General features: G+C 42.1%; 1 protein-coding gene across 1 annotated transcript in view; it reads left to right on the plus strand.

Annotated features, from left to right (window-relative positions):
- The window catches only part of LOC126474959 (death-associated protein kinase dapk-1-like), a 314,370-nt gene that overhangs the window by 58,100 nt on the left and 242,562 nt on the right, over positions 1 to 13,708 (plus strand). The window contains exons 6-7 of the mRNA XM_050102484.1: positions 1,786 to 1,984; positions 2,216 to 2,302. Coding sequence (XP_049958441.1) covers positions 1,786 to 1,984; positions 2,216 to 2,302 — 286 coding nt within the window. The remainder of the gene's footprint in view (positions 1 to 1,785; positions 1,985 to 2,215; positions 2,303 to 13,708) is intronic.

A 13,708-nucleotide genomic window follows, 5' to 3' on the forward strand; every position in this document is an offset into this window, starting at 1 on the left:
AGGGTAGGTTTTTGATACTGTACTTTGCAATAAACTTGCAGAGACAGCGAGATCGGTAAACAAAATAATAACTTACTGCAGCATAAACACATGATTTTCAAATGCAATGCAAGAAAATACTGCCTGCCAGATGCAAAACTCAAACCCTGAGCCCCAAACAGTAAAGCCGTGCACGTAAGCCTGGGGCCTCACCAATGTGCATCCTTAACGTGGGTTGAGGTGACCAGGTGCAGCACGCTGATAGGCTCAGCTGCTGCATGGGCGGTATCATACGTCATCTGGCAATGTCACATGTTTGAGATTTGTCATATGCTTTTGGGATATTTCCCGACATTTGCAGCCCCATGTATCGTGTAATAAATTACTTGTCTCAATGCCATCTATGTTGCTTCAGAGGTTTTAAATGTTCATAAGAATCAACCTGTACACTAGGAAAGTTCTAATGGAATGTAAATAATTTAAAAGTGAAGGAGACCAATCATTTTTCTTTTTTGTGTGTGGCTGTTGATTACTCGTCGCTTATTCCTATGTATGGTAGATAATTATCTGGGGGGGGGGGGGGGGGGACACAATGAAACTGAGGAACTTGTTTGGAGGTTGTTGTGTGAGGTGTATAGATCAGTGACAAGATAATTTAGTCACATAGAACTGTCTATGTTCCATAGGTCATTTGAACAATTTTTGTATTGAAATGACATAGAACTAATCAGTTTACAGTAACATTAATAAAAACAAAATTTTCTAGACTTACAAATGCAGCTACACAAGAAAGTAACTCTCTTTTCTTCAGGCTATCAGTTTTCTAATTAAAAAAACTCATCCTTGGAATAGAAGTAGTTGTCGAAGAGCAGTGATTTCATGTTAGATTTATAACTTGCATTGCCATTTAGATTTTTCAATGTAGACTCCACTTGCTAAAATGATAATATGCTTAATATAAATCTAGTATATTTAATGTTAGTTGGGAAGACTTGTGGGGAAAAAACAGGCAAAATATTTATTTTATTTCAGCATCATCAAACAGTATAACGTATATATTACAAAGAATAAATGAACACAAAAATTAATAGTACCAAAATATTAGAGAAGTTGTATAGTCATTAGTTTGGAAAGGACTCAACTTCACAATTAATTTGCTGTTTGTAAAACAAATGTAGACTACATTGATATATCAATAATTAATGAATATTTCAGTGGAGGAAAGAATATAAGAAGCACCAAAATTATAGTAAAAATTGTTTTATTGAAAATAGCAATAGCTCAATGCAAATTTTACCAGTAAATTTTAATACATGCTTGAGACCTGTGTGGATGTAAACAAACTCACACGATTCACTGGAAGTTATGGCGCTATGTGTGTAGCTGGTTCATTGGGGTCAAAGGAAAGCCTAAGTGGGGGGATATGATCAGTTGCAAATGAAATACATTTCAGAATCACGATCAGACAGTGCATTAACTGCATGCTTATCATTTATCTTCTCATTATAAACTTCATCAGTGACATCAATTAGAGGTTCTTGCTGTTGCTCAGTGTCTAATAGTAAAATTAATACTAATTTCAAATTGTAAGAAACAATTACAGTTGCAGGTAATGTGTCTCATAATTTTTTTTCTGTATTGAAATCATGTGTTTCTGTTTGACAAACTATGTGGAAAATCATTAATATCCTTAATAAACTCCTACTTTTTCTAACAATGAACAGAGGAAAGGGTAGATGAAAATTGTATCTTTATTATTGTTTTAGATTTTTGTTGTAATTTGCTTTTATTTCAATTTTGCAACAGGCTGAGTGGAATATCTCCATTTTTGGGAGAAGACAAGCAGGAGACTTACTCTAATATAGCTGCTGTGTCATATACGTTTGACGAAAATGCTTTTTCTCGTGTCTCGACAGCTGCCAAAGATTTTATCACCAAACTCCTTTTGAAAGATTCTTCGAAAAGAGCAACTGTTACACAATGTCTAGATCATAGTTGGATTCAGGTATGTAATTAAACAATAAAAAAAGTAAATTCTTGTTGATTGATTTACATTTTGCTTACATGTTTTAGTTTCTTTTATATCTGAGTCCTGTGTAGGCTCTGGAGTTCTTTACGGCAACCAGTTTATACAAAATAAAATGATGAAAGCACTAGATGTATGTTTTGTTTGATATTGACCAGTGTGTTTGGTACAAAGGAAAAGACATACTCACATCCCTTCATGTGCTTTCAGGCATGCAGCTTAAGCTTGTCAATTGTAAAGCCTAAAATAGAAGATAATATAAGGAAAGTGACATTGAAAACTAAAAAACATTGGAAGGTAAGACATTCTTATGATTTGGTCATAATTTTATTATATTGTTTTATGTTTTGCCAGAAGACACACAAACTGATAAAAAATTTGGCCTTATTTAGATGTTTAGTGTGGAACATGAAATTGTTATCTGATGAGGGGCACGATGCAGTTACATTATACACAGACTTAAGTTGTATCATTAGTATATTATAACACACAATTGCCTAGACCTGATATGTGAGACGATGGGGCTATGACCGAGTGGTGTCAGAATTGTTAGCATACTGGACTTACATCCAGGAGGATGATGGTTCAAACTTGCATCCAACCATCCTGATTTAGGATTTCTGTGATTCACTAAATCGCTTCAAGCAAATCCCAGAATGGTGCATGTGAAAGGTTACAGTTGACTTCCTTACTCATCCTTTCCTAATCCGATGGGACCGATGAACTCACTGTTTCATCTCCTCCCCCAAATCAACCAACCAGCCACTGCTGTGGAACACATGCAGCCATTGCACAAAGAAGCAAAGGGGTGCATGCATTGGTGCAAAGTTATTCAAGCCACTGATTTGTGCACGAGTCACCATGCATAGGTGCAGGAATCTCTCTGTCCCAAATCATGAGACACTTCTAATGGTTGTGCATCTGTCTGCAATTCTATTTGGTGCTTTGCAATAATACATCTCACTGCTAAGAGTTCAGTTTTTTTCATGCATTCAAATTTTCCTTTGCTTTAACACTTTGGTTCAGTGTCTAACAAAAATGCATTGTATTTGGGGAGTATTACTGTGTGTTTCCTTGTCTGTGGTTCATTGAATCACATATACCTTTACAAAAACAGAATGATACAAAATGACAGTCTGTGGGTTCCTCACAAATAAGAACAACCTGGAACAAACAAAGGCAAGCCTGAACCAAGTAAAAGGCCTTTTGAATACATTCTGAGGCCTTTGATGTGCCAAAGCCTTCCTGGGTTCTTTATGAGCCGCTTTGATCAAAAAATAATTTATGTCAATGAAAGCAAATAAAATAACTACAAAATCATGCTTATAAGTGAAGTAGCTGTGTCCACCATTGTATGTGAACTGCAGAGTAATATATTTCTCATCAGAGGTCACCAAACAGTCCAGCAAATTCCACTGCAATTCAAAATCTGGCACAACATCCAACCATTCGTCTCGAGTTTGGAGGTGCGCGCCCTCACTCTCTCTCTCTCTCTCTCTCTCTCTCTCTCTCTCTCTCTCTCTACTGTATCCTGCTACTAGTGAGTGTGAGTGTGCTGAGTGTAGTGTTGCTGTGCATGTGTACTTAAATCAGCTGCCAACTGTATCAGGATGGGCCAGCCATGTATCCCTGCTGTGCCGACTACCAGCAACTTGCACCTGTATATGTGGGGAGCAGCACTGTCCCACACTCACAATGTGTTTTGAGTTGTTACTGCTCACATCAGTTGTTCTGTGTATCTCTTATGTTCCGCCTTCTGTATGATTCTTTTGTCTTGTTACATGTGGAGTCATGAGAGGTTTATTTCCATTATTGTTCAGAGTTTATGAATAGAGCCATGTGGTTTATGAATAATGTCATATTTGTGTTACTTGGATTACTTGGCTACTACGTGTTTGGCAATGCATTTTTAACAGTTTCCATGCGTACAGTCTTGAAGTGTGGTTTCATCAGGTCTAGTCATTATGGATGCTGTGCTACCACCCATGATTAAACGGCTTACTTTGGCAGTTATGACTTTGTTGTTCTCCATTAACAGATGGGGTACCATTCCACTGGTCTATACCAACTTTTCCTTGACGATTTAGCTGAGGATTGGGAAGCTTACAAAAACAGACTCAAGACAGCATGTTTTGGCTTTGAATTTTTTGGCTTTCAGTGTGACGGACTCGAATTTGTACAAAGCCTTATTCCTTTCATGGATCCACCTAAGGTGTATAATTACTGTGTTAGCTTGCCCCTTTACAAAAATTTTTCGCCAAGTGCTCCATCTACAGGTTGACACAGGTTCTACAGTGACGTTATTGAATTCTCAAACCTATGTGAGTTTAGGCTCATCACCTTTGACACAGATCACATGGTCACTGGTCAGTTATAACAAACAGAACATTGTGCTGTTGGGACAGTTTATAGCATGTGCCTCTTACAAGTCAGTGGTTCATTCCATTACAGTTTTGGTGGTTGTTGTTGCCGGTATAGAGAATTCGGTTGAGATCGATGCATTTCGGGCATTTGGACTTTCTACCACCAGTGCAGTGAATCAGGTACCGTATTCTCAATTGCAAACACTGTGTAAGGAATTTTCAGACTTATTTTTTGAAGTTATATGGTGTGCTACAAATTTTTCTGCTCACATTTCTTTGACATCCGTGGCTGGGCCTCATTTGTATCATATACATCCTATCCTGCCATCCAGAAAGATCACGTGAAAGCAGAGTTGGACAGACTTCCATCTGTAGGGGTGGTACAACCTGTTACAGTTACTGAGTAGTCATCTCCACTGGCTGTACTCTGGAATCCATCAGGGAAATTTCACCTCTGTGGTGACTTCAGTACTATTGTCAATGTGCTGTTGATCATGTATACGTATCCTCTCTCAAACCAGAAGGAATTGTTGGTGAAAATATTCGGTGCCCAATACTTTTCTAAAATTGGTTTGTCTTGAAGCATAAGTGCAGGTTCCTCTGGATGGTGAGTCTCAGCGATTTCTGCTTTTAAACACTCCTTTTGGTCTCTGTCAATATTTGTGCCTGCCTTTTGGTGAGAGTAGAAGACAACGGCCGCGGAAGCCTACGCTTACATTTAACCAACCTGTATGGGCAGGAAATCCACGGAAACATCAAGAAGTTAGAAGCACTGCGTTTAAAAAGATGTAAACTGCTGAATGACCTTGCTTTTTTGAAGAGATGCAGAGACACGAGTGTTGTGCCGTATTCTTTGCGGTTGACGTCTCACATAAAAACGAACAAGGCGAGGAATATCTGTGTTAACGCCAGTAAAGCATTGCTACGGGAAAGGATTCGCCACATCCGCATAAGTCTCGATGCTCACAACAGGAATTTGTGTGATCTGCACCTATTTCTGGCCGGAAAACTTCAGATGGAAGACTGGGATAAAGTCGACAGGTTAACCTTTCAGCAAGCATCAAGGACCAGCAATAGTATTACTAACCGCCAGATGAGAAAGTACGACAAACTACAACAGAAAGCCACGGACGAAACATTGACGCTGGACAGGCGACGGACAGTGGTCAACCTCTCCAGCCACACCTTGAGCGAAGCAACCACAGCAATCCTGGCCAAGGGGATGAATTTCGCAGTCGCACCTAAGCGAGTTCCAAAAGAAGATATTATAGAATCCGTAGAGGCTTCGGTACGTCATCTGCCACAGGCCGAGGTGGAGAAGATCCGGCAGGAAACGGTCAGAGTTCTGAATAAAGCAAAGCCACCGAAGCAAAACATCAACTCTGAGGAATATCATGCCATTAAGGAACTCAGGGACAACCCCCACTTAGTAGTGGTGCAGGCAGATAAGGGCAACGCCACTGTAGTCTTGGACACGACTGATTACAACAAACGAATGGAAGATATTCTCGCAGAACCTATCTACAAGAAACTTCAGGGAGATCCGACGGCCAAGGTAATCAAAACGACGCAGGCACTGCTCAAGCACTCTAGAATCAATTTCGACAAGGCCAGAAGATTCATCCCGCAAGTGACACAGGCACCAAGGATATATGGTGTACCGAAGGTACACAAAACCGACTTCCCCTTAAGGCCCATAGTAAACAGTATAAATTCGCCGACCTACTACCTAGCGAAAGAACTGGCACCTAGGCTCCGACACCTAGTGCATCAAACCGAGTCCTACGTTAAGGATTCCACTCACTTCGTGTATCTCCTAAAGGAAATGCGTGTTACGGACCAAGATCTGATGGTTAGCTTCGACGTCAAATCCCTATTCACGAATGTCCCAGTGTCAGATACTGTGAACATCCTAGAAGAACGCGTGGCACCTGATGTATGTGAGCTTGTGCGCCACTGTCTGACGACCACCTATTTCAGGTGGAGAGGTCAATTTTATGAACAAACTGACGGTGTAGCTATGGGCTCACCCCTATCGCCTATCGCAGCAGAAATTTTCATGGAGGCATTTGAGGAAACAGCCCTCCAGTCCGCACCATTACGTCCAAATTGTTGGCTTCGCTATGTCGATGATACTTTCGTCATCTGGCCCCACGGAGAAGAGGAGTTACAGAACTTCCACAAGCACCTTAACCAACAGCATAGAAAAATCCAGTTTACAATGGAAACAGAGAAGAATGGGGTGCTGCCTTTTCTCGACGTGGAAGTTTATCGAAAACCTGATGGTAAACTTGGCCACAAAGTGTACAGGAAACCAACCAATACGGACAGGTACCTTCACGCCTCCTCCCACCATCACCCCACGCAGAAGAAGTCCGCCCTGCACACGCTAACGAAGAGAGCGTACAGGATAAGCGACGAAGAACATCTGAAGACAGAACTTGAACACCTCAGGTCCATCTTCGGAACTAATGGCTATGGGAAGCAGATGATAGACAGCACCATGTCGACAAGGGAGAAGACTAATAGGGAAGAGGAGAAGGAGGCACAGAGCATTGCTGTGTTACCATATGTACAAGGGGTCACCGAACGTATTGGCAAAATTCTACGAAAAGCCGACATCAAACCAATTTTCCGAAGCAGAAACAAAATATCAGACATGCTCGGTTCTACCAAGGATGCAGTTGACAAACTACACACAGCTGGCGTGTATGAAATTGGTTGTGCGTGTGGATTAGTTTACATAGGTGAGACGGGACGTCCGATCGGCACTAGGCTCTCGGAACATGAAAGATATATCCGCCTGAAACAACACACTAAGTCAGCAGTGGCGGAACACCGGGACAAGTGCGGGAAACCAATATTTTTTCAAGAAGCCCGCGTCCTGGCGAAACAGCCTCTCACTTTCAAAAGAAAGATTAGAGAGGCGATAGAAATAGCCAAAAGACCCGCCAACATGAATAGAGAGGACGGGTACAAGCTTCCGAGGTCTTGGCTGCCTGCAATAGCAGGGCTACAGAGCGGCGGCAGTGCCGTGGCGGCCCATGCGGACACGCGGAGAGCCACAGTAGTGGTCGCAAGCACACAAAGCAATGGCACGCCGCAGCCGGCTTCTGGACAGCATGGAAACAGTGTGACGTCACAGCCATCACCTGTTCGCTATTCGTCCGTCTCCTCCAATGGGGTGGATTAATATAAAGACCAATAGAAAACAGCTATTTCAGCCAATAACAGATAATAAAGGAAACACCAATAAAGCATACCTTTCACCCCTCCTCCTCCTCCTAGTACAGCCAATCAAGTAACGACACGGTTTCCTCGTGCAGCTATTTAAGGAATCCAAGTGTGTTCATTTAGCAGTTAACGTAAGGCCCTGATGAAGGCTAGCTGCAACGCTGGCCGAAACGTTGGCGCAATTTAAAATTATGACGATGCGGTCTGATACCCTGAAGAATTTTATTGAAGAAGACAACGGCCGCGGAAGCCTACGCTCACATCTCCACTGTTACACCTATGCCTCGCCCCTCGTCCACAAAGGAGCTTCATGCCTTCCCAGGGAAGATAGCCTACTACCATAAATTCCTGCTGACAACATTGGCCCACCCGTTGTATGCCTTGTTATGCAAGAATGTGCCTTTTTGCTGGAGCTCAATTTGCAGACATACTTTTCAAATGTTGAAATCCAGACTACTCTCAACCCCTGGCTTAGCTATGCTCTCTCAGGACCAACCTACGATTTTGGTGACTGACACCCCTCAGTACAGCCTCAGTGTCGTCCTAGTGCACCACTATGTCGACAGCTCTGAATGACCTGTTGCTTTTGCCTCTAAATCTCTCATGCTGACCCAGCAGCATTACTCCCAGATGGAAAAAGAAGTTCTTATCATAGTCTTTGCTCTCCAGAAATTTCATGGTCCTTTGTATGACTCCAAGTTTCACCTCATTACTGACCATAAACCCATGATTCCCTTGTTTCACCCCCACACTTCCTTGCCTGACAAGGCAGCACACCACCTACAATTACAATTACAAAATCCATTTTCGATCTACGTCGTAACATGCCAATGCGGATGCCTTGCCCTGCCTTCCTGTGGGTCGTGATCCCGACTTTGATCATGAAGAATGGCTTTGCTTCCATCTTGATACTGAAACACAGGCCATGGTGAAAGGTTTCCCAATTACAAGCTTACACATAGCAGCTGCTGTTGCCACCAACCCGTATCTCGGCCAGGTGGTTCAGTTTGTTGAACAGGGCTGGCCAAATAGACTGCCAGGTCAGGCTTCAGACTCGCCGTGCATCTGTTTTCCTTATTGTATCACCTCTCAGTTTTTGACAGTGTTTTGCTTTTATGCATAGAAGACCTTGCTTGTGGATGCATTTTTCCAGTTTCCTTCTTTCTCCAGTGTGCGTCAGCATAGGCTGAGGTCACAATTTGTTTCTTTTTGAGGGTTTTTTCTATTGGTGGATTGCCTTAAACCTGAGTTCCTGTTAATGGACCATAGTTCATTTCTCACACCTGTCAATTGTTTTTCCTGTCACAGAACTCCTCATGTTATGGCTTGGCCATTCCACCCTCAATTACATAGTGAGGCGGAATGACTAGTGTGTGTGTTCAAGTCCCAAATGATAAAGTTCGAGGTGTGTTCTTCGCCGGATGATGCCCTTCTCCAATTTGCTGAGCACCTATCGCTTCATGCCTATGGGGTGCAGAGTCCGTGAGTTGCTCACAACAGGTAGGCACTCATGCTCCTCCAACTTCTGTAGCCTGTGCTGCACCTGCTGCAGTAGGTTTCCTCCGGCTGCTTCATGCTGCGATTGCCAGTTTGGGTATGAGGGGTTGGTCATAGGTCCGAGTGGATACCAGCCACTGCTGTCTGCCGTCGTGGTCGCCATCTTTGTGATGTCTAAATGGCTGATGCCCCCACTCATTGTGGGTGTCGCTGATCACCGCAGCCTGCACCACTGCTCTCCACCTCGGGCCCATTGTTGACTGCTGTGGAGGTGCCCCGTTATATTGGCTGCCTCCTCTACATGTGGTGCCCTTAGGCTTCAGCTCCCTGGTACCAGGTGCCGGTCTGTCTCCTGCCTGGGGTCCATTTCCGCAGCCTGCTGTTCTGATCAGGCCACCTCCTTTGGCCCCGTTATCACCTTTGCCTCAGCCATCGGTGCCAGTGGGTTCAGTCCTGTGTCCACCAAACTACAATCTTCCTCCTGATGATGACACAGAGATGGTGATGGCACGCTCCTTCCCAGTGCTGTCATCAGGTGCCGTGTGAGCCAACCACCTTGGGCATGCCTGCATCTCAGCGCATTCCATCCCTATAGTAAGTGCCTGATTGGCACATAGTCCCTCCCCTGCCATCGGCACCAGCTGCTTCCACTCGAGACCCAGTGGATGTGTCTCTTGTCGGATCTCCGACGTCTTCTCTGTCCCCTGAGCACTCTCTTTGCATGAGGAAGAGGTATGCTGTATCTTGCTACTAGTGTGTGTTAGCATGAGTGTGCTCAGTGTAGAGTTGCCGCGCGTATGTACTTAAATCAACCACCAACTGTATCAGTGTGGGCCAGCCATGAGAGGCCACCTGTAGGAAGCGTGCACATGGCACGGACTCCGCCTCGCTGTCTACCAGTGACTTGTGCTTATATATGCATGTAGCAGCATTGACTAGCCCTCACTATGTTATTTTAGTTTGTACCACTCACGTCAGTTGCTCTGTGTGTCACTTATGTTGCACTTCCTGTATGATTCTTTTGTCTTGTTATGTGTGGAGTCACGAGAGGTTTATTTCTGTTATTGTTCAGAGGGTTATGAATAAAGCCATATTGTGTTACTTGGATCGGTTTCGTGTATTACTTGGTTACTAGACACACACACACACACACACACACACACACACACACACACACACACACACCAATGCTGATGAGATTTGACTGCTGGACATTTAAACAAAAATGTATTATCCTTTCTAAATACCTCTACAGTGTTGCAAGGTCAGAAATAAACAAATATTTGTTTATTCTTGGAATGCTGACTGTAAATGTTAAGCATCAAATAACTGTTTTGTGTTCCAGAGAAAGAAACATTATACGGTAACAACATAGCTTAATGTAGTTCTCCAGGGATATTACCAGAGCCTGGACAACTTTTGGGTTGTTGATAGATTTTGCTGTGGTAGATACCTTGAACTGGAACTTCAAACAGGGATAATTGTCCCTGTCACAGCAAACCTCGTCACCACTGGTACAATATCTCTGTATTTTGTTTTTACCTTTACCATCAAAGGCTCATTACGATGAAATCACAAGAACAGATATTAAATAGAATACTTCTTGCCACTTGTACCTCTTCCACTATACTCATGCTTGCATTATATGACAGGTATTAAGTATCCCATTACTTGAGCTTCTTTTTATGATAGTGACTTTGTCTCAAAATATACTGAGTGGAGTGTCAGTTGCTGCTAACGAACCGGACATCTTGATCACTGTAATAGTGTCTGCAGTTTACACGTGCCTCTCCTTGCATGTGAGGCAACACAGGTGCACAGTGACTAGGTACAAGGCACAGAGGTGTAAATGCACGATTAGATGGCTGAGCAGTTTAGAGCAAGTTTTCGTATTGCAAGAAGTTAGGAATTTTTCTGCATTCCCTATTCACATGAGAAGTTGTGGTTTTCTGGTGGCAGATGAACGAGATATATTAATGGCAGACAACATCATGTCAGTAACTGATATCTAAACTGGACTGAGATGATGAAGAAGAAGAAGATTCATGCCTACATTCACATACGTACTCTGTGAGCCACCACATGGTGAATGGCATAGGTTACCTTGTACCACTACCAGTCACTTCCTTTCCTGTACACTTGCAAATCCCAGCAAGGGAAAAATAACACTCTAATGCTTCCATATTAGTCTTAATTTCTCATGTGTTCATGGTTTTTGGGCAAAATGTGCCTTGATGGCAGTAAAGCCATTCTGCAGTCCACACAGATGTCAGTTCTCAAAATTTTCTTAGTAGTATTTCGCGAAAAGAATGTTGTCTCCCCTCCAGGGATTCTCACCTGAGTTCACGGAACATTTCTGTAACACTCCCATGTTGATCAAACCAGCTGATAACAAATCTAGCAGCATGCCTCTGAATTGCTTTAGTGTCTTTCTTTAATCCATCCTGGAGCGATCTCAAACACTGGAGAGCAGTACTGTAAAATGGGATGCACCAGTGTTCTATTTAAGGTCTGCTTTATAAATGAGTTAGGCATTCCTAAAATTCTTCCAATAAATGAAACCATTCATTCACCTTTCCCACTAATTACCCTACTTGCTTGTCCCATATAATATTACTTTTCAACATTATGCCTAGATGTTTGATTGACATTATTCTGTCTAGTAGCACACCCCTAATACTTTACTGAGCATCAGATAGATTGTTGTTCCTACTAATCTGCTTTAACTTTTATTTTTCCAGATATAAAGCGAGCTGCTATTCACGACACCAGATAGAAAGTCTAAGTCATCCTATATCCTCCTATAGCCACTCAGTGTTTATATTTTCAGGTATACAGCAGTGTCATCAGCAAACAGTTGCAGATTGTTGCTCACCTTCCCCATCAGAATAATAGCGGTACTATCACACTGCCTGTGTGTGTGTGTGTGTGTGTGTGAGAGAGAGAGAGAGAGAGAGAGAGAGAGAGAGAGAGAGAGAGAGAGAGAGAGAGAGACGGAGAACATATTTCGTGTGCTCAGACCTTCATTGACATCTGCAGCTGGACACTGTGTCAAACACTTTTCAGAAATCTAGGAATACGGGCTCTTCCTGTAGCCCTTCACCCATGGTTCGCAAGATACTGTGTGAGAAAATGGCAAGCTGTGTATCACATGACTGTAGTGATTTGTAGACCGATGCTTTTCCCCCTCAAGGAAATTTATTGTATTGGAACTTAAAATATGCTCAAGGATACTGCAATAAACCAGTGTTAACAATATCGGTCTGTAATTTTGCAGGTGTGTTATTTTACCCTTTTTATGTACAAGATCACCTGCTTGTTTCTCTAATCACTTGGGAAATTTGCCTTAAATGTGAGCTAAGTAAGGGGCTGTTGCCAAAGAGTACTCTCCGTAAAACCGAATTCAGACCTGGTGGCTTGTTTGTTTTAAACTCCTTTGTGTTGCTTCTCAGTGCCAGGGATGCCTATGTCATGTACTCGATATGGGAATTTATGTGACTGTGAAATGATGGTATGTCTGTACAATCCTCCTGCCTGAATGATTTTTTTTTAAATGCAAAATTTGAAACTTCAGCTTTCCTTTTGCTGTTGTCTATTGGCACATCAGATGATTGACAGGTAACTGAACAGAAGCCTTTGACCTGCCCAGTGATTTTAAATAGGACCAGAATGTTCATGGGTTTTAAACAAGATCTCTCACTAATGTATGACAGTGAAAGTTATTGTAGGTATCATGCATCATCATTTTTATAGACGCATGAGTTTGTACTAACTTTTGTCTGTCGATATTTGTGCATTCTTTTTTTAACCTAGAGTGCAAGAACGTCTGTCTCTACAGCATTTTTCAAATTTTGTCAATAAACCATGGTGGTCTTTTGTGTCCTTAATCCACTTACTAGACCACGTATTCCTCCACAGTGTTATTTGTAATTAGTTTCAGCTTTGCCCATAATTCATCTAATTCCATCATATTGGAACTAAATTATGTCCATTCATTGTCTAAGTATAATACTAACAGCAGCTTATCTGCTCTTTCCAACAGTTAAACTCTCCTAGCCTTCTTAAGGGATTTATTAACTTTAGTAACCACTGTTGCCGTGATGATGTCCCGACAACTAACCCTTCTCTCTAAACTGTCACTGTCAGTAAGATCAAGCATGTTTGTACCTACAAGATTTAAAAAAATTTCCATTGCATGTGGGTCGCCAAACTAGTTGTTAAATATATTTCTCAGAAGAAAGGCCTTTGTGTGTAAGAAAGACAGTGTAAATTGTGGAAAATTTAACTCGTGCGATCCTACATATTGTCAGTGTATTTTTTATTTTTCTTTCAACTTTTTTATCATTAGCTATGAATGTAAATGTGGATGCATATTTTTGTCATGTGACACTTCATATTAGTGTGGTAACATTTTGTAAGGGTTTGAGAGAAAAATAAGGGTAAAAATCACTATTCTCAAAGATAAGGGGAAATTGTGCATACAGTGATGACATCTATCAGAAATGATGGAAATGACAACCTTTGAACTGTAAGTGATGTGCATAGCATTGCATCCTGTTTGCACTTCCCTGTTAAATACAGGCTAGCTGTGCACCACCAGGGATTTATT

This window comes from Schistocerca serialis, chromosome 4 (genome assembly GCF_023864345.2).
Source record: "Schistocerca serialis cubense isolate TAMUIC-IGC-003099 chromosome 4, iqSchSeri2.2, whole genome shotgun sequence".
Lineage (NCBI taxonomy): Eukaryota > Metazoa > Arthropoda > Insecta > Orthoptera > Acrididae > Schistocerca > Schistocerca serialis.